At 45.6% G+C, this 21896-nt stretch overlaps 1 protein-coding gene across 1 annotated transcript in view; it reads right to left on the bottom strand.

Annotated features, from left to right (window-relative positions):
- Window positions 1-21720, bottom strand: part of NDUFA10 (NADH:ubiquinone oxidoreductase subunit A10) — a 28297-nt gene extending 6577 nt beyond the window's left edge. The window contains exons 1-9 of the mRNA XM_063399981.1: window positions 21562-21720; window positions 20557-20725; window positions 19892-20107; window positions 19722-19808; window positions 18665-18786; window positions 17105-17184; window positions 14028-14082; window positions 10434-10519; window positions 3549-3657 (exon numbers count right to left, since the gene is read on the bottom strand). Of these exons, the coding sequence (XP_063256051.1) occupies window positions 3549-3657; window positions 10434-10519; window positions 14028-14082; window positions 17105-17184; window positions 18665-18786; window positions 19722-19808; window positions 19892-20107; window positions 20557-20725; window positions 21562-21663 (1026 nt within the window). The 5' untranslated portion in view covers window positions 21664-21720. The remainder of the gene's footprint in view (window positions 1-3548; window positions 3658-10433; window positions 10520-14027; window positions 14083-17104; window positions 17185-18664; window positions 18787-19721; window positions 19809-19891; window positions 20108-20556; window positions 20726-21561) is intronic.
- Window positions 21721-21896: the final 176 nt, after the last annotated feature.

The raw sequence follows: 21896 nt of genomic DNA, 5'->3' as shown, positions 1-21896 counted from the left end.
TACATCAGCACATTATTTAAGTACACTGATTCCATTAAACAGAACCATTTGTTTTCATCCTCACTGCAAACACATCTGCCTAAGTGCTCCAGCTCTCCAGCTTCGCAGGGCGCACACGGAGTTTGGAGCATTTATCCCTGGGGATTGTGTGCACTTGGAAGAAAGGCAGAGAGATACAGCAGTTGTTAAGAGAAAAAAAAAAAAAAAAGGTAGTCAAGACTTTACAGTCTGACAGTTCCTAAAATAATGTTGCTTCCCTGAAGAATGAACATGCTTATCTCTGATCTACAGAACCTGACTGAAAGGTTGTTTCTCCCTTGCCAGAAAAGCATCCTTAGAAGTTTCTGAATGCCTGAGCAGAAGTGCTGGACCCTGCCAGAGAACTTCATGGTATAAGAAGGCTGCAGAAAGCCACTTCCTCACACATGAAAAGAGCCCTAACAAGAAATTTAGAAGATATACATAAAAAAAAGCAAGTTGAGAGTATTCAGAACTGTATGTGGCCACCTCATTATTTTGTGGAAAAGCACACATACTAAAATCTTGAACTCTGAAAAGAGTTCCCTCCTCCTCTTTCTTGGTTGCTTCTAATGAATATTTTGAACAAAACACAGCTTCTGCCTGGAATTTGTAAATCCCTGAAAACCACCATTAGTAGGGCAGCATGAATTGTGTGCATGGAGCTCTGAAAAGCACAGCAGTTTGCTGCCTATTGGAGAGATCAAGGATCTATGAGTAGTTACAGGGGGAAAAAATCCCCTACGCAAATCATTGTATTTATGTGGTAAACATCATTACAGCGACTTTAAAAGCACATATTTCCCACAAGGAAAAGTTAAACTTCTGTAATTATCCCATAATTAAGCCTTTACCTACAAGTCAGCCTAAACTTTACTTACAAGTGAGCCTAAACCCTTTGTCTTCAAATGCCAAAGTGGCAGCACAGCTGCGACCATCCCTGAACAGACAGGACAAGGCAGGGGCCTGTGATTCCCTCTTCACACACCCAACAACCTCCCAGCCCAAAAATGGGTATCTGGAAGCTCATCTGCTCCCTGTGCCTGAGCTGGAGGCCTCTTGCTGGATCACCTCTCTGCAGGAGCCTTGCCTGAGAAAAAAAAAAAATCAGCCCTTCATTTGCTAAACAAACTTGGACGGTAAAAAAAGCCCAAGCAGATCTTCAAAGTTTCAGCACAAAGAATGCAATCCTCAGAACATGAAACAGTAGGTGGGGCTGACTTTGTGCTTCCATTTCCAGTAGCTGACGGAAAACAGGAAAACTCAGCATCTTTTGCATTGTGCAGCATCCCTGTACATCCCCCCACACCACCAAAGGATTACAAGTATCCAAGCATTCAGAAGGGAGAAAAGGAGTATTAATGTAGCCTAAATTTAACAGAATACTTCCTGAAACTAGCAACTCCTCCCGATTCCAAAGGACATTATCACTTTCTGCAGCACTTTCCTGAATCAGGGCCTACAAGCAAGGCTGCAGAAGGGAGATTATATTTTGGCAATGGTTTTTTTGCTCAGCTTCAGCTGTCAACTAACTGGCGTGGAGCAGAGCGATGCGAGAGCACAGCTTTCCTTCCCAGGTACCCAGATTCCTACTCCTAAGCATCCCTTTGCTACATCTGCAAGGCAAGCCACAAATTTCTCCTGGCAGCCAGTTACTGGATGAGCCAGGACATTCTCAGTTTCCTGCCAGCACAAAGAGGGATGTGCTGCTGTACAGGCAGAGGAAAAAAGGCTTTCAGAAGTCTCACCCCTGGCTCTCAGCACACAGCACCGAGGTCACATCTAGCTGTGTGTCAGGCAGCCTCAGTAATTCCCAGCTCCACAGCAAAGGGACATCTCAGCCCAAAAAAAGCCCTCTCATCTCGGGGAAGAAAGGCACTGGCAGTGCAGATGGATGCTGTGTGCTAGAGACGAGGCATGCAGCAGATCCTGCTGAAATCTGTGCTGCACAGCACAGGCAGCTCCTGGAGGGAAGGGCTCCAAAAACCCTGAGCCTGAGCTTGAAGTTTTGGATTTAAGAATGTGACAGCAAGGAGGAGGAAATTCTGAGAGCAATTTCTCGGCTGGACCAGGGAGTTTTCAAACCCGTTAGACAACCTCAGATGCTTTCTGCTGCTTTAACCTTTAGCTTTAGCCCCTTTTACAAGCTGGAAAGGTCACATCTCAAATGAGGCAGAACAGTGTGAACCCAGGAGCCTATCCACTACAGAGCCAGCTGAGGAGGAACAAATTATGTGGAATTTTCTGTCTATTCCAGAAAAAAACATTGGCAGTTCAGTTTCCAAACAAGTCCATAAATCTGTAACTTGTATTTTAATCTCAGTAAGAGACTGTATACTACCAGGTAAAGAAAAATGATAGGATTTGGATTATGCAAATCATGGGTTCTAACAATTTATATTGTATATTCCTCCCTTTGTCTTCAGGATTGCTTGGAAAATAATAGGATGCAGTGGCAAAGAGTTCATCCTAACTGGAAAACAGAGGCTCACCTGCAACTTTGGCCACTCAGAATTAATTATCATCAGTTCTACAACTTGTCCAATGAGCTTTTCCAATACCTGGGCCTTAGGCAAAGCCCTGAGCAGTGGGAGAGGACCCCATGCCAGGGAACCACTGAGCAGCACCAGGGCAGAGCTCCAGGGGCATTGGAAGCTGCCGTCTCCAGAAGCAGCAAGGCAGGAGCTAATTAAAACCCTGTGTGGGAGCCTGCATGAGGTGTACAAGAGCACTGGGCACAACAGGCTTTGGATGCGTGCCCATGAGCAGAAACACTCTATTTAAAGCAACAGCACTTTGGGGAAGCGAGGCAGCATTCATTCCTCCTCAAAAAAAACACCCCCTTCCTCAGCATTCGATAAGGAGTCACCATGGGTTTCCAATTTTCTTGTTTGACTTAAGGGATTATTTTAGATTTCAGAGATCACAGACTCATCAGGGCACGAGAAACAGAAACAAATGAAAACCACTTATCCTTTAGTCCCCATCTAAAGATAAAAAAAAAAAAAAAAGAAAATCAGCTTACAAAACAAACCATTTGCTTTGTTATTCCTCTTGGGGGACAGCTAGACTTCAAAAAAGGTGGGGATTTGGCCAAAATGCAGAAGTTCCTACTATCAATAGGCAGGAGGGTGATGGGTAGAGTGTCCTCAGCAGCGAGGAGCACCCTGGCCGTGTCCCCTGGCTGTCCCCAGCAGCGAGGAGCACCCTGGCTGTGTCCCCTGGCTGTCCCCAGCAGCGAGGAGCACCCTGGCTGTGTCCCCTGGCTGTCCCCAGCAGCGAGGAGCACTCTGGCCATGTCCCCTGGCTGTCCCCAGCAGCGAGGAGCACTCTGGCCTGTCCCCTGGCTGTCCCCAGCAGTGAGGAGCACCCTGGCCGTGTCCCCTGGCTGTCCCCAGCAGCGAGGAGCACCCTGGCCGTGTCCCCTGGCTGTCCCCAGCAGCGAGGAGCACTCTGGCCTGTCCCCTGGCTGTCCCCAGCAGTGAGGAGCACCCTGGCTGTGTCCCCTGGCTGTCCCCAGCAGCACTCACCCCTCGGTACTCGTAGAAGATCTTGTCATACTCGGTGCCGCCAATGGTGATTTCGGGGATGAAGCGTGGGATGGACACAGCATCCAGCACTCCAGTCTTGTCCTGCACACTGAGGGGAAAAGAAGCATTCAGTTTACACCTTGCCTCAGCAACAGCCAAGTATTGTACCCAGAGAGGCTGTGGCTGCCCCATCCCTGGAAATGTTCTGAGCCAAGCTGGAGGGAGCAACCTGATCCAGTGGAAGGTGTCCCTGCCCATGGCAGGGCGTGGGACTGCATGGGCTTTAAGGACCCTGCCAACCCCAAACCATTCTAGGATTCATAATCATCATTCTATGATTAAAGAACTACTTTTCTGTTAAATAAAGCTTCCAAAGGTTTGGGCTGTTTTCCAAACATTTATCCTTCTCACAAATCTATGTACTATTGCCCCTCATCCTTGCCTCCAGTTCGCTCCTGCTCCAACCTCCTGCTTTGCCATCTCCCCTCCCAGGTTCTTTCTCCTTGGAGATGCTCCATCCTTCCTGGGACCCTTCTCCATGAATCCCCTCTGGTTTTTTTGCTTTCTATAAAAGCAGTGTAAAAAACATTTTATTGAATGCCACACACTACCTTGCTGAATTCCCATCCTAAATGGACCAGTACTGAGACAGTGAGAGGTCCTGGTAGGAGGCGGTGCCTCCAGCATCCTGCCTGGGAATACCTGGAGGAAGCTGCTACAGCAGCTCCAGTGATGGATCTTGGGATGCACCACCAATCCACTCTGCACAGCACCAGCACCTCAGATATCCTGAATTTAAAATGCCTGAGAAACTACTAGAAAGCCTCCTGCTGCTTGTGGTTATCCACAGGCCAACAGTGCCACCTGCACGTGGCTGGCAAAAACACATCCACCCTTTTCCAGTCAGCACCGACCAAACCCTAAATCCAACACTACAAACTCTGCAAATTGGGTTGTCTTCAGTGAATTACATTTCTCAACAAATACTGACATGCAGATACGCAAAACAAAGTTCACCATCTTCAAGCAAATTTTTTTACCCCCAAATCCATAAATTTTGGCACCTTTCCTCCCAACAATGAAGCGTTCCAACAAGTGAACTGGTTTGCTAACACATCCTGATATTCACACTGTAAATTATCCCACTACAGACAGATTTGTAAGGAAATACAATAATCCAGTCAAAGTTCAGATGGTTGAAGGTGAGGATAAATGCCCCTTTCCAAGATCAGGATGAACACCAAAGACACTTCCAATAAACAGTGGCATTATTAAACTTCAACAACATTAAATGTGTGTTTCACATGCTGGAAGGCACAAAAAGGAGTCCAGGCACATAGAAAGCATAACATCTGTGGTGGGTTCAGTGCCCACTAGAGTCATTTACTCTTTTTCTGCCGTGAGATAGGATTAGGAGAAAAAGCAAAGCAGGCTCAAACTTTAAAGGGCACAAAGAAAATTTTATTAACCCAACTACAAGAGGGGAGATATAATTAATAAGAATCAGAATAAAAGCTTCAAAACACTTCCCCTCCCCCCACAACTTCTTTCCCTTCTCACTGACAACATATAGAGACAAAACTTGAAACTTAGGTCAGTTTACCACCTCTAAAAATAGTCTTTCATCAGTTCTCTCAGGGAGAGGAGTCTCTTTGGTTATGCCATGGAAACTTCTCCACAAGAAAAACCGTTCTCTTGTGGCTTTAATTCTCACAAACAGCAGCTGCCTGGGAATCTGCATTCATGAAGTCCCTCCCATTTCATGTAGCCTTTCCCCAGCTGCTTTATGGACCATGGAGTAAAGATGTGCTGTTCAGAAGCAGAGGTTCTCTTCATCTCTTTGAGGTCACATTTATCTCTGGGAACAGAGGTCTTCTTCTCTCCCTGGGGGCAGATCTTCATTTTCATCTCATCTCTCTCTCTCTGTTCAAGCTTCTCATGACATCACAGCTACTTCAACATTTACTTAACACAAATGCCTTTGCTCCTATCTGCAATTTGAACACTCTTCATCTCCCCATACATTTTCAGTTTCCACAAATTAAAGGGATATTCCAGTATATCACAGTCCATCACCATGGCCTTACAAAAGAATTTCAGTCTAACACTAGGCATCTCCTCTTTTTCCGCCCATCTAGGACTTGACTCCTCCTTCACTGACCTTAATGTCTTCATATTGTCTCTCTGCATGTCTTCACTCTGTCCTTTTCTCTCACTTAAGAGAGGATTAGCGCTTTGCAAGCTTCATCTGTGCAAAGGTGGAGTCAGTCCTGCTTGTTACCTCTTTCCAGGAACAAAGGAAAGAGACTTTCCTGGGGTTTTTTTTTGCAAATTTTAACATATGTGTTCACAGAGGCATGTTCAGCTTTCTAGTGGTTTAACAAGGAGGTATCAGTATTCAAAATCAGTCACTGATTGATTTTATGAGGCACTGAGGAAGCTAGTGGCAGCTTCTCAGAGAGAATCACTTCCTTCTACCCTTACCCTCCCACAAATCAATTAATGCAAAACCAGCACATCATCATACACGGAAATAAGGTTTTGTGGTCACCCACTCTGCAGTGAATCCATTCCTTCCTGAATCTCAGCCAAGTGGCCATTTGGAGAGGACAACTCCTAGGCACAATTCATTTTAGTTAAGGGCCAAATGACAAACCCGCTGCTCCCAAAACTTCTTTGCCCAAGAAAATAATGAAAGCTTTCTTTAAACCACCATTTTATCCAATCTCCCTATTCTCTGCACCTTCAGAAATAATTTGGAATGCCAAGCAAAAGCACACCCAAAGACATCTGCCGCAACAATGTCTAACCACAAAACCACAGCCACTTGTCAGGACTAATTCCATGCTCAGCAGGAAGCACTTACAGGCACCTTTTATGTTTGTTTTCCCTCCTTCTCCCCCAGCAGAAAATTATCATTATTTATTCTTTTCTGATACTTTACCAGACTTTCTTGAAGGAGCTCTCAGCATGCAGCACCTTTACCTTTTGGATTAGGTAATATTTGAAAAGGAATTGAGAGCACATAAGTGACTGTGTGCTCCCAGGACTTTAGGAACATCAAATTTTAGCTCATATAACCCTCTTAACTATGGTTCTTCCACAGGAATCCCACTTGGAAGTACCCTACAGCAATGGATAACACCTCATTTCCAAAAGCACCTATTACACACTAATTCACATACTCTATTAAGCACAACTGCACAAGCAGATGGATCAGGACTGACATTCCTGTTTTTTAGAGGAGGAATTCCTGCTTCTCTCACAGGCAGCTCACAGCAGGACACACACCATGAACATCAGTCTGATGAACCTTGTCAAAGGTGCAAGATGGGATAAGAACAGCAGACTGGTTAGAAAAAACAAATAAACCAGGCAACCCAACAAAAAACCCTGATTTTGCATAGCCTGGATTGTGATTTCTCAACATCTGATGTTGGCATAGTCACAAAAACTCATGTGACAAGAGAGATCTAAAGCACTCACTGGCCTAAAAGCCAACACCACAAAACCATTCAAGGTAAGTTCTGTGTTGACAGAGGAAATTAATATTCCTCCTTCTGCCAAAGGGATTCCAATTCCCTCATTTGGCCAGGCAGGATAAGGATGGCATGGCCAAGGTGAGGCAGACTCACCATCAGCACCAAGAACAACAACAAAAACACTCCAAAAGAAGCAGGTCTGCAAGAAAAGGGGAGAAGGCGCAACAACAGCTCTTCCAACCTAGAAAAACCACTGCAAAGAGGAAATCACAAAAGAAAAAGATTGGGCAGCAAAGCAGCAAAAAGATGGGGTGGACAGGGCTTGGAGCAACCTGGGATAGTGAAAGGTGTCCCTGCCCATAGCAAGGGGAGGGATGAGATGGGCTTTAAGGTCTTTTCCAACCCAAACCATTCTGGGATTCCATGATTTTATGATGAGGAGAGAACCAAGGTGCTAAAGAAAATAGTTTGTAGTGCCGGAGGTTTTACAATTAACAGTTCCTGAGATTTTTGGAGTTTCCATGACAGTAGTTTCAAAGCCAGGTCCAACACACGTCTTGCCAGCCCCTCTAGTCCTGCTGGCTGCAATCAGACATTCAAAGAAGGACACTTCTTCCCTTTGCTAATCCAAATTACACTGGGAAGCAGAGCTGCAGGCTCTCTGTCCCTCGCTCCCAGGTTCTGAAGGAGCTGCAGGGACAGATCACATTTAGCTGTGCAGTTGTCTGATGCAACAAGCACAGCAAGTTCCCTCCACAAGCTGATAAAGTAACACAGGCAAGGTTACAGAGCCTGCAGCTCCTCATCCCAAACGTGATTTACTTTGCAATACGTGTGGACAGACAAATGTCACTGGGAAGGGCCCAGATAAAAACATGCCTGTTTTTATCTGGGACAGTACAGTGGCAGCAGAGGAGTGAGATATTTAAAAAGACATTTAAAAAGCCAGAATAGTTTTTGTTGGACTCGGCACTTGGAGCAGAAGGGAAGATATGAAGAACACTCTCTGGAAGACCCCTCCAGCTTCCAAGCCACAAATGCAGCCCTTTTTAACCTTCTACCAAGATCCCACAGCCAGGATGTCAGGGTAAGGGAGAGCACTTAAGGACAGGCAGGGAGATAAAAGAGACAATTATGCAACTGATTGCCCATGGGTGCGGCTAACCGGTTTGATTAGCTGGCTAATTTGCATTCATCACTGATGATGGGGTTTCCTGCATTAGACGCTAGACGTGTGCACTGGAGATGTTCTCCTCAGCCCTACTCACCCATCCCAATCCCCCAGACAAGCTGAGGGGGGAAAGGAACAGCAGGGCTGACACAGGCTTAAGAGCTGGGCAGTCAGCAAGGGAAGCAACTGCAGATGGAAAAATAAACAGGGCAGAACTTCAGTTGGGTATTAGGGGAGATTTCCTCGCTGGAAGGGTGGTCAGGAATTGGTGGAATCACTGACCCAGAAGCGTTCCAGAAACATGTGGGTGTGACACTTGGGGACATGGGCTGGCGGTGGGCTCGGTAGTGCTGGGAAAGTGGTGAACTGCATGTGGCACTCAGTGCCATGGTTTACTTGAGGTGTTAGGCATGGGTTGATGATCTTGAAGGTCTCTTCCAACCTAGTAATTCTGTGATTCTGCAATCTCCATGTTCTCAGAGGGCTTCTCCAATCGAAATGATCCTAAATAGCTGCTGGAGACTCCCAGGAACACCCAGGAGAGGGCAGCATGTGCCAGCACACCAGCAGGCACCGGGAACCTGCAGGAAAACCACTTCCCAAAGGAAAAATTCACACAGGCATGGGACACCTGCAAATCTGTGGGGACCACAGGCTCTTTGCTACTCGGGCATTGGAAAATGTGAAAAAAGAATCAACTTTAGAGGTCAGGGACTCACACCTGGGCTGGGCATTGAATCCAGCATGCAATTCCAACACAGCTGACCCTGCAGCAGGCTCCCTGCATCTCTGCAGTTACCATGGGGAAAGATCATGTTCAAACACACACATTTTTACAGAGAGGCTCTTCCCAGGCTGCCTGAGACATTGCCCAGGATTCCCTCACCCAGCTGAGCGAGGCATGAGCTCGAGATGAGCACAGGATGTGTTGTCATCCCTTTATCGATGCCCTGACAGCCCAGCACAAAAAAAGATTGAAGAGCAAACCCCAGGAGCTGGGCTCAATGTTCAGTGTGGGTCCCTTCTTTGAAGGGTATTTCATTATTGTGTGGTTTAAATAAGCAGTTTATTGCATTCTGGGGTCTTTTTTGCCAAAAGAAGTAATAATTTTGTATTACCTACAGTGACAAGAGCCTTGTGTAGGAGACCATCTCACCCACCTCCAGGGTTCAATGAAAAATTGAGTCCTTAAAGCAATTTATTCCCTTCTAAAACAGTGAAACAGAATTTTCATACAGTATCTTAATACACTGCTCTAATTGTAAGGTTTCCTTCAACTCCCTCCTACTCACCACAATTAATAATCCTTTCCTAATACCTACACTACTGTGGAGCTACAGGAAAACAAGCAACTTATTTCCTCTTTCAAAGGAAGTCTGATTGGGATAATTTTTTAGGGCCTAAGTCACCAGATGTTACCCTCCAATTACTACACAAAGAAACCTTATATTTGATATGTAAAACGCACCCAAATCATGACCTGTTTCTCTCAGACACCACCCAGCACCGCTCTTCTTCTTCCTTCACTCCTTGACAGAAAAACCATACAATAGGAGCATCATCTCTATTTTTAGGAGGTATTTGAAGTAACAGAACAGAAAAATAGAATGCAAGAAATATCACAAAGGAAGTTTAACTTGCTAGTCCAATGCCTGTAACAAAGATACAAACTTAGGGGCAGATACTCAGTTTAAAAATCTGTGTTTCTATTAACCTGTGAGATGATCAGAAAATAATGAAAATAATGAAACTCTTAGATTTTGTTTTAAAAATGTAACTATACTGAATTTTCCACCTGCACATTCAATCTGAAGATGAAGTTGCAGCAAAATGGGGAGCCTGTCTCACTTCTGGTATTAACAGCCTTACAAGTGCAGCTATATTCTTTATATATGATCTTGGTATTTTATATAAACAAAACTGACAAATTAAACATGTTGCACTTGCAAAGAATTACTAAAATCAATTTAAATTCTATTCCAACAAGTCACTTTCCACTGTCTGAATCTGATCTCTTCCCACTGGTCAGACAAGAATCTTTGACAAAAACCACCCAAACTTGTCTGAAGCCTCCTGTCTCATCAATCAGCAGCAAAAGTGCCATACCACCTTCCAGTGCCAAACAGCAGTATGACAAAATATAACCCCACCTTTAAAAACTCATGGCTTTGACCATTTTCCCTGGGATTTGATGCCAAGAATTGCTCAGTGGCTGGATGACATCACACTTACTAAAGTCTCAAGTGGTGGAAAGAAACATCATCTTGCTCCATCCATGGACCCTTGTCAAACTTCAGGTACTCGATGTCTTCAATTACCTGGAATCAGAAAAGAAAGCTCACTAAGAGGTGGTTTGATCCAAAAATCAATTAAATAATCAAAAGAGGATATTAAACAAATGAGAAAGGCTTCACTGCTAAAGCTGTAGTAACAAGGCAAATATCTAGAGATAACATGATCATCTCCCAGTTCTATTTCTGCAGGCTGTGGCCCTGCCAGGAGCACTGGGCACACACGGGGGGGGGGGATCTCCTAACATCCTGTGCTTGCAGCTTTGGATGGCAGGGAATAAACCAGCTGAGAGGTGCCTTGTTGCCAAATTCTTACCTGATCCAAGCCATTCTTCCTTAACTTGCCACTGGGGCTGAAAAGCAAAGAAGGTACAGGCTCACCCCTGAGGGATAATGAGGAGGAAATGGAAGTAAATCTAGATTTAATTCCTCTTTGTTACAAAAATGAAGTTTGGTTGGTTTTATTCCCAGAGAGGCTCAGTAACACATTCCCTGAGACAGGCAGGGGAGCAGCTGTGGCATCTGCCTCGGTGCTGTGTGGTTCACATCACTGGTTTTCAGGCTGGAAAACTCAGGCCTGCAGGAGCTGCAGTCCAAGGGCTCAGGAGCTCACCAGCCATCAGGACCCACCCATGCATGAAAGGAAAGGCAACACTCACAGCTCAGAACCCTTCAAACAAGTGATACCAGCTCAGCAAATCATTCCTTCAGCATCCCCAAACTCATCAATCCCGGGTTTGAGCTTCATTTACAGCCTGGCTCCACCAGAAAACAGATCTTTGCTGCTCCAGGAGGTAATTGCTTATCACACCTCACTGCCTGGAGCTGAGGGAAACCTGCCCTGGTGTCAGGAGGATGCACTTCAGGTGTCTGATGAGGTGGAGACAGCACCTTGGAGCAAACTGGGAAGGAGTGGATTGATACAGCTCCAAACAGCCCTTTCCAGAGACCTTTTCCATAGGGAAAGGATAAAGCTGAGGTGTTGTGACCAAATTCCTGATGGCACATTGTCAACCCGCTGATAGGTGAGCACATGTCAGCAATGAAGTGACAGAATGATAAACAAAAAGTCCTTGTATTCTTTACACTAAATCCACTGTAATTATTCCCTGCAAACACTAAATCCCAGCTATTACCACTTAAAAATGATAACCAAGTGCTTTTACAAAGTAGCCTCGACTATAAAGATCCACTCTTAGCAGAATTATGTTTTCATGGTGAGAAAAAATGGTTTGGATATCACTGAATAAACACTTTAGAGGCATAAACTGCTGCAATGTAACTCCAAGACAAGAGGAAGAGAGGTGTAAGATAAGTTAGTTCAAATAGCCATTATTCCTTTGAATTATTTAATTGACAAGCTGAACAAAAGCAATTCCTTCTCCACTCCACTGCAAAGCTTTGGAAGCTCTCTGCACCTGATAACAGTACTAATCACAGAGTTGCTACAATGGGCTCACAATGTGCTATGGGGGAAAGCAATCTGTATCCAAATTAGTTTTGCTCACTGTTACCATCATGTCAGAAGATCTCTCTCCCAGCAGCTCCTTAATATCAGCTTCTGGCATCAATTTCCCAATAAGGACAGAAGAATGACTTCTTAATTTATAAGGGATGCCCTGGTATCCCCCAGGAATTAGCAGCAAATATCCAAGGCTTTAAAAGAAATTAAACATACCGCTAACTTTGTATTCCCAGTTTTACCGTCGTGCTAAACCAGTGTGAAACATCCTAATGAAGCTTATTTCAGCACTCATTGCACCTTCAGCCACCACAACCAAAGTTAATTACAACAGGAAACCCCAACTGACCTTTTTAGGACACTTAAAAAATCATTTCTAAGCTGTGTATGCATGCTCTGAGCAAACTAAAAGTTATTAAACCATAAGGCCATAAAAAAATTCAGCTCCCAAATCCCTAAGCAAACAGGTTGGAGTGGGCTAATGAACACTGCTGCCTGTCAAGAGGCTGCACCTGTGTAAACATCCACCTTACAGCCAAAGCCCTCCTGCCAACCCTGACCTCCAAATTTCTGCTGTGTCATCCCAAAGGGAAAGTGAATCCCAACAGAAAAGGGGGAAAAACGACAGAATTCCTCGAGGTACCAATATCCACCAACACCCAACAACGACGACGCCAACATCGTGGGCTGGATAATCTTACAGGGTCTTTTCCAACCTTAATCATTCTGTGGCATTGCACTTTAACCTCCAAATAACAATCCTTCCCCCTAGTCCAGATTTGTCCAAGCAAATTAGGGACTCCTCTGGTGCATTTGATGACCCTATTTAAAGTAATGACAAGATTGCTGAGCTCGGAAGAGCAGCTCCTTGAACAATAAGAGCTTTAGACTGACTTTAAATCCAGATTTAAAGGATTAAAATCAAATCTCTAGCAATGGGGTTTACTACAAAAAAAAAAATCTAGGGAGGAAACAACCTGCTTTAGTTTGACCACTTGGAGATGTGTCCAGAGAGAAGAACAAGGAAAAAACAGCCATCTAACTCTCAACTCCTTTAATTCACCAAGTACCATCTTGAAACACAACAGCTCTCAACTCCTATCCTTGCTTCTATGTTGTTATCCATAAAAAAATAACTTTTATTGCTCCAGGTTCTCTGTAGTCACACCATAACCTCAGCTTTTTTGTTCATTTTAGCCTGATTTTTGGTACATTTTTTCTATTTATTATCTGCTGTCACACTGAAGCTCCCAGCCCCGTTTTAAGGGTATAAACCCATACTGCCCCACAGGTCTGCTGGTTATTAATGATAACCTTTATTATCAAGTGCAGGAGCACTCAAAAAACTATCCACAACAGCAAAGGACCCAGAATGTGGCACAAAACCCTGTTCTTATAAAAGGAACCAAAAGGCCTAGAGACAATCAGCAGTGCACCTATGGGAGGATATGAAGTGTTAATTTTAGGATCAGGGAAAGTCCTTATCAATATCTTCTGCTTCACACAGTCATATAACCAGAACTTTGAAGGACATATTGGGCAAAAACGTAATTTTAGTCTGATTAAGGATCACTTAAATATAAAAAGGCATGCTCTGAATATGCTAATAAGCTTAATGAACAGGCTACTGCATATATATATATATACACACATATACATATCAATTCTCTGCCAAGATCACACTGCATATAACATCGAAGGAGAAGGAGTTTGGGGTCTGTATAAGTAGGGTAGAAACTTCACCTCATTAGGATAAAGACCAAAAAGCCCTCGGAGACAGCCCATGAACAACTCTCCTCTCCCTCCTCCCAAGCTTCCATGTAGGATTATTATTATCCAGTTAACATCATACTACTGTTATTAACAGAGATTTATCCCTAAACAGAAATGGGCCCAAAATCCATTCAGATTCTCAAAACCCTTGGTGCTCTTTCCCTCACGGAACAGCAGCTAGAGAGAAAAGGTAATGATGGTGAAGCAAAAGACTTCTGTTATCCTGCTGGTAACTCTCCATGCAAGTTCACTGAAATAAGAGAAAACTATTAAACTTACTTGCAGAAAAGCAAAGCTTACCTTCTCCACATCCTCAGCTGCAGTTGCTGTGTACTGCAGAACTTCGCTGCTCTCGCTGCAAAGAACACAGAAATTGAATTCCCTTGATAAAACTGCTCTACCCATGCTCCCCCAGAGCTCCAAAAGGAACAGAAATGAAGTTAAAAGGCATAAACACCAAATCAGAATCATTGCAAATTTTTAGACTGTTCCCAGCTGTTGCAATAGAATTCCTGCTGTACCTGTGAGCTGCTTATTTGCAGGTGGAAAGTTGATTTTAAAGGGCCAATGGCCTGGATATCTACATAACTTCAGTTGAAAAAAAAATTAAAAACCACACATATGAATTTGTTTTCATTTAGACCTATTACAGCTGCCCAATCTACTTAAACATAAGTGAAATTTTCAGTCTAACCTAGAACTTCAGTAGACTCTTTGTCTTCCAAGTGCATGACTACCTGCGAGTCATTTCAGGAGAAGAATGCATTCATTTATCATTTACTCAGGTTGAGCTAGCTCAATGAATACAAACACAGGCAGCAACATGTGCAATTGTAAAAACATTTTTAAAAGGTATTGTTTCCTGGTTACAAGACTGGCTTTTTTATCAGCCAGTGGCCTTCAGAGAAAAGGCACTTGCAGAGCAGAGCCACAACAGAAGCTCCTACATGAACCTTACTCACTACACATGTTCAGCCACATTCAGCAATAGCTGTTGCCAGCTGGAAAACCTGGAAGGCCCTGGAATAGCTGCCCAATATGAACATTATATAAAACATCACACAGCAAAGTTTAGGAGCATGGAGAAAAATTCATAGAATCCCAGATGGTTTGGGTGGGACAGGACCTTAAACCTCATCCTGTTCCACCTCCTGCCATGGGCAGGGACACTTTCCACTATCCCAGTTTGCTCCAAGGCCTGTAGGATCTGGCCTTGGACACTTCCAGGGATGAGGCAGGCACCTGGAATAAGAGATTCTCCTCATTGTCAGCCCAAGGAAGAGGTCAGCCTTCAGCAGAGCCTGACACCGGCAATTGCATTCACAACACCGATCAAATCACTTGATCCCATCTCTTGATTTGACCCTGAAGATTATCAGGGCTTCATTAAGAGAAAACAGCTGCTCAGTGACTCCACAGATCATGAGAATTTCCTTAAGAGAAAACAGCTGCTCAGTGGAAGCAGAGTTGGATATGAAAGAGAACATTACCAATCTTAAGGCTCATGCTCCAGGAAAAGAGGAAAATCAAACAAAACCCAAACACTGTTCCAAAACACCAGGCAGTACCTGCCACAGCACCCAGCTCACAAATCACTACCAACAAAAACATAAAAGACATTCATAAGTCAACTAGAAAGAAAGCATCAATTTTAAAGCAAAAATCCACTATAAACCACTTCAGGCAGCATCAGGCTGCTCCAGCTAAACAGCCCAAGATAACAGGAGTTTTGCCCAGTAACAAACTGCTTTTCAAGGAACAAGCAAACTTCAACATGTAAAGCATGAAGGAGTTTGATCAGCAGTCCGTAACAACTCTTTCTAGCCTGTTTGGACGAGATTTTAGGCATCCCCAGGAGTCAGGGAATCAAACTAGGCAGACAAGGAGGTCACAGCCAGGCATGAACACAGCTCCCTGCACTCCTGCCAGAAAACAACCAGTTAAAGGCAGCTGTGGATTCTGCCTTTATCCCAGACTGGAGCCACCCTGATGTCCAGAGGTGCACAGAGCTGGATTCATACACTCCCAGCTCCCCCACAGCCAGGAGACACAGATCAGTGTGACAGGATCTGCCTAACAGGGCTGCTGACCATGTACGCACAGAGGGCAAGGGGTGAAATCCCAGCAGGATTTAGGATTTAGCCTCACTGAACACCACAAGATGTCTGTGGAGCTTGATCTGATCTAGAGAACAAGCAGCAGTTTTCTCCCCACCAGTGACTGCAGCAGTTTGCCCTCAGGGGGATGACATTCCCAAGGCTTCCCATTCCTTTCCAAGAGCCTTGTGCTGGCTGAGGGGACACACAGGGAGGCCGCTGACCATACGTGACACCAACAACCCCTGCCTGCATGAGTGACAGGCTCAGTATCGAGTTATTCACTTCAGTGGCTGGCACAGCCATCACACTGATCCACCCGGGGGGAGTGGGGTCAGAGCAAGCACCAGGGGAACACAGGCAGGCCACAAAACACCTGGGAATCTACTCTGATTTACATCAGCCTCCTGCACACACCAGAACTTAGGTAGTTAATTCACCTGATACCCTTTGAGAGTTGTCCTTCCAGAATTATGAGGAACCATAATTCTACTTTTATATTTTTAGGACAATTTTAATTTTCCTAGAGCTCTTTTATAAGAATTGGAAGAGCTGGCAAGCTCTGTTTCATCCCAGGTTTACAGGGCACATGCTTTTGCCTCCCAGCTAGAGGAAGCCAGGGGAGCCCAGAGAGAGACAGGACACAGGGAAGGGCTTCCCATTGCCAGAGGGCAGGGTTAGATGGGATGTTGGGAAGGAATTGTTCCCTGGGAGGGTGCTGAGGCCCTGGCACAGGGTGCCCAGAGAAGCTGTGGCTGCCTCTGGATCCCTGGAAGTGTCCAAGGGCAGCTTGGACAGGGCTTGGAGCAGCCTGGGACAGTGGAAGGTGTCCCTGCCCATGGCAGGGGGTGGCACTGGATGAGCTTTAAGGTCTTTCCAACCCAAACCATTCTGGGATTCTGTGGCAACTGAAAGAACTTTCTGAGGAGAGAAAAGCCCTAAAACTTTCCAAAAAGGCCTTGGAAAAGCTTGTATTGCATCACTCTCTCCTCAGGTTGTGGAAACACACACAGCCATAGCTGTGGCATTCTGCACATCACTCCTGAACCCATTTTAATTTTCCAACACTGGCATCAGGCTTCTGGGATGGCAAAGGTGACTACAGCCACACAGTTCTTATGCTGTGAATGCAGCACCCCTTCATTAGGGCACAATACTGTACCCTGTAGCACAAGCAGGATTTTTTCACATGACTTGTTATATTGATATTGGCAGAGATTTTAATGTTTGCAAACATTTTTGCTCAAAGACCTAAGAGGCAAAACATTTTGCTTTGCTAACCTGATCTCTGGTAGGAAGGTCTTCTTGTAAGCATCCTCAATGCTCTGGAGATAGGAAGGAGACACCTTTTTCTCATATGGCTGCAAACAAACAGAAAATATAATGGAATTAACTTTCTTTCTTTTCCCACCAGCACAGACTCCAAGGGCAGCTCCACCACCTGCCAAGGCCTCGTTCTGGGATAAGCAGTCAAACATTCAAGTGAATTACATGCACATCAGTGAAAGTTTCAAGGAATTAAGGCATTTGGGGGGTTTGGAATTCCTTACATGCCACAAAATATCTAGAGTAGCCCACAGCTTTCCAAGGATTGATTCATCCCTGCCAGCTACACATTCCAAGGAGCTGTGTTAGTCACCCAGAAAACAGGAGAAGACTGAGTCCACCCTTTGTTTAAGGAGGCCAAATTTGCACCTATTCCCAGTTTCAGAGAAGTGCATGGGCAAACACCCACTTCAAACTCCTCTGAAATTTTATGGATAATATCCCTGCTGTTAGCTAGCTTGCTTTCCACACAGGTTACTTATGATGCCACATTTGCAAAACACCAGGAATTTCTCTGATCTACCATGTGTTCCCCAAACAAGCCCTACAGAGCTCAGCAATGGCACTGACCCAAAAATCACAAGCTACAACAGCAATTTCTGTCCAAAGGTTTCAAAAGTGCCACTGATTTCCATGCTTACAAGGGCTAAGAACTCACAGGTTCCCCCAATACATGAAGAACTCCCTAAATGATTTTTTTCCTAATAAATCAAAACTTTCTTTTAAACTATCTTGTTTTCCAGAGTTAAACTGCATTTCCCATAGCCTTTCAACAAGGCAAGACAAACAGCTTTTAATCCTCATAACACGTCTGCAAACAGTTCATTACAAGCACTCATCTAAATATTAAAGAAAGGGGAAGGGGGGAAAGCCCCCAAATTACAAACCTTCCTTAGATTAGCTGTTCCCCAAAAGCACCCTACAGCTTTCCTGAGCCAAGACTAGTTCAATAAGGCAGTCATCCAGCAGTGATTTTCTGGATTTCACGGAGTTAAGTGAACTTGCTGACCCCAGGTGACTCACAGGTGAACCCCAGCAGGGGTGTGAGGAAGCAGTCAACTGGGAAGCAGGAGCCAGGGAGCCCAGCTGGGCTGCAGGCACTCAGGAATAAGAAATATTTCCCCTCTAAGTGCATTGCAAGCAGCACAGCACCTCCCCACCACTCCTGAAGTGGCAGCTACAAAGCCTGGTAGAAATATTCACCTGCTGTTAAAACAATTTCTCATTCCACAAATGATAAGGTATCGATGCAGTATGCATCTTTTGCCAAAACAAGTTGATTTTTTGCCTTTTTTTAAAAAAGCAAGCATACCAGAATACCCACAGAGTCATCAACACCATACAGCTCCCACACCTCAGGGGACAAGCAGCTCCTCAGAAGCAGAATTCAGCAGCAAATCCCACAGGACTCACATACAGGGTGTGATTACAGCAGACATTAGCAGGCAGCACTTGTGAGAGGCAAGTAAAAATAAAGATAAGAGATAAATAGGCAATAATCAAAGATCAAATTACCTTGCCTTTCTCTTGGATCTTCTTCTGCACCTCTGGGACAGGCATATCTACATAAATAACCAAGTGAGGTGGTAGGAACTCAGAAATGCTGATCTCCTTGACCTCTTTGTAGTGATCAAGGCCTGTGTAAAACACAAATAAATCACGTTTTCCACCTCTGTATTTGCAGTCTCTTCTTTTGGGCTCATAGAGCAAGTTTAGGTTAGCTTTCCCTCAAACAGAATTCAGGAAGTTTACAGAACAAACTATCTCCACAGAAGTTCCATGCACTGAGATCTAAGAATCTGAACCCAGTTACATCAAAGAGGGACTTTATTCCTGACTCAGGTTTAGAGGAATCTCAGCTTTTCCCCCACCATATGGAGACAGTAAGCAGCAGTAGCTCTAATCAAGATGTCTGTTCCCTAAGGATTCCAGTACAATCCAAACTGGGATTCTGTATTAAGTTGTGGGTTGCTGGATTTTGCTGCCTCAGCAATGCAGAGCAGGAAGACATAGGACATTATAACCAGCTCTCAAAGTCATGCAGCAACTTACAGATGGTAAAAAACAAATATACACCTATTAAATCCAACAGCAAAAAGAGGAGCCAATCAAGAACACGGTTACCTCCACCTCAGGAGCAGCCAAAAGAACAGATTTACCAGGAACAGGCAGCAACAGCTCAGGAGCTCAGTGCACATAACCCCACATCAAATCACTCAGGGTCAGGAGGAACATCCCCAGATCACCTCGTTCAACCACTCTGCTAAGAACTCCACCCACAGCAGTTTAACTATCTCCAGGGTGGAGATCCCAGGTGATTTGCTCCAGGGTTTGACTCCCTTCACAGTGAAAAAGGGTTTTTCCTTACAAATGAAACATGTCCTTTATCTTTTGTCCTCTCACTGCCACTGAGACCAGACTAGCTCCACCCAGCAGCATACAAGCAGTGAATATTTAAAGGAATCCCTCCTTCCAAGCACGAATTTTTTGTTTCTTTTTTTCAAGTAAAGTAAACTACCAGACTTCTGAGAGATTATGGCAAAACAGCTCCCTTTTGCTGGCAGGAACTCACATCTCTTGTGGACATATCCCTGCTTTAACATGGCATCCAGGAACACAAAGTCGCTGTAGGGAGAGCGCTCCAACACCACACCTTGACCTGCAAGGGAGAACAGACTCCAGGTAGGAACAAAAGGAGCTGCAGGGCGCCCTCCAGCCCAAACCATTCCACGATTGCCCAACCTGTGCTGAGCAGGTGCTCCAGGGCGTCAGCATACTGCAGGACACGGTTCCCAAAGATCCAGGACTGCAGGCGGTACGAGTGCCCATCGGGAGACCTGGGGTCTGTGTAGAACTTCTCCAGGTTACAGAAGCCATTGAACTTCTCAGGCAGCAACTTCCCATCCCCTGAGATCCTGTCCAGGTAGTGGATGTCTGCCTCAGGGAAGTATTTCATTCCTGACAAGGAGAAGAAACCCACAGCAGAAATAAACTGTATTCATTTGCAGCAAATGCCTCTTCAGCTGCTGAACACACAGCTGTTCCTTGAACAGCTCCCAAACAGCCCCAACCCCTCTGTCCATCACAGCAGAAGAAAATGAACCCAAACTCTGAGCACTGCCACTGCCCAGGGAGAGCTGAGCCGTTCCAAGCACAGCCACCTGGAGAATCCAAACTCTCTGGGAGCACAGCGAGCACACCAATTCCATTAGAACTGAAGCTTCACTCACAATAAATCCCACGGACCTGAGACACGTCCCCATGCCAAACCTCCCCAACATCATCCACAAACCCTCCCCATTCCCTCCAGCACTTCCTAATCCAGAACTGCTGCACTGGTGAACTTCTTCTGCACAAGAGCCATGATGAAACTCTGTCAGCTCTCAGAGAAACAGAATGAGACATACCCAGTTTTTCTGCTATTTGCTGGGCCAGCTTGCCCTTCCCAGAAGACAGATTCCCCTCCACTGTGAAGACTTTGCTGTGCTGTGTGAACTTCTTGGTGGCCCTTTCTCCCAACATATAGGCCAGCCACCCATACTGCAGGCTCTGCTCAGGGCTGGTGTGGATTCTTGCCTGGTCAAAAACACAGAGAAATCATCAGATTTGGAAGGGCTTTTTAGCTGAAAATGCAGCTTTTCCAGACACACACACAGGACACACTCTAATGCATCTAAGGCAAGAAAAATTTACTCTGTAACCTTAGTACTATCATTTCAGCTTAGCAACCGAAGCAGTAGTTGGGTGGGGAAGTTGTTCATGAAATTAAAGGTTGAGAAGATACAAAGCATAAAACAGCTTTCAGTCTGAAGGCCAGACACACAACACACCCAGAGTTCCCAAGGGAGACCCCACATTAGACTTTTGTTTGCATTTTGTTTGTTGTTAGGCACATAACACTAAACCCATTTTCAGGAGAGTTACAGCTTCATTTCAGCAGTTTGGTGGGCAAAAGGTTGGACTTGGTAACCTTGGATGTCTTTTCCAGTCCTAACTATTCCACAATTCCTGAAAGGTGGCGAGACCCCTCCAGGCTGTGGGACTGAAGGCAGGGCCCTTTTGAGCCCTGCTCTGAGCCTCCCACAGATCCCAATAAACACTGCACACACCTCATTCTGAGCGGCACAAGGACCTCCCTGACACACAGGGGCGTTCATTTCTATCTACCACTCCTTTCCTCGCAGCACCACTGACCACAGCCGCAACTGAAGGTCACCGCACTCCATTCTCAGGCATTTGCTCCAGTCTGCCCCGCATTTCGCCGCCTCTTCCAGCTCCCTGCGGGAATGTCCCTTCCCAAGGGACAGCCCAGTGCCAGGCAGAGGCATCCCCGGCCCCAGGTTCTCTCTGCTCATCCACCCCCAGCAGGACAGGGCCCAGTTCGGAGCCTTGCCCAGGCCTTCCCCGCTCACCCCAGGCAGGACGGAGCCCAGCGCGGCGCTCCCCGGCCCGGAGCTCCCCCGCCGGCCCCGGGCAACCGCGGCCCGGCCGAGCCGGGACACCCACAAGGACATGGCGGTGCCGGACACAGGGCTACGGCGCGCAGTGATGACGTCAGGCGGGAGCGGCAGTGCCCCGGGGTGATGACGACACCACACCTCAGACACGCCCACACTGATGGCCACGCCCACCGGCCCTGTGGCTTCGGCGGGACTGGGGACAGGGACAGGGACAGGCAGCGGGGAAATGGAAAACTACCGGGATAGGGAACGGCCCGGGGAGGGATGGAGAACCGGGAACTACCGGG

Source organism: Prinia subflava, chromosome 6, assembly GCF_021018805.1.
Source record: "Prinia subflava isolate CZ2003 ecotype Zambia chromosome 6, Cam_Psub_1.2, whole genome shotgun sequence".
NCBI lineage: Eukaryota > Metazoa > Chordata > Aves > Passeriformes > Cisticolidae > Prinia > Prinia subflava.
This window is presented reverse-complemented; position numbering and strand designations above follow the sequence as displayed.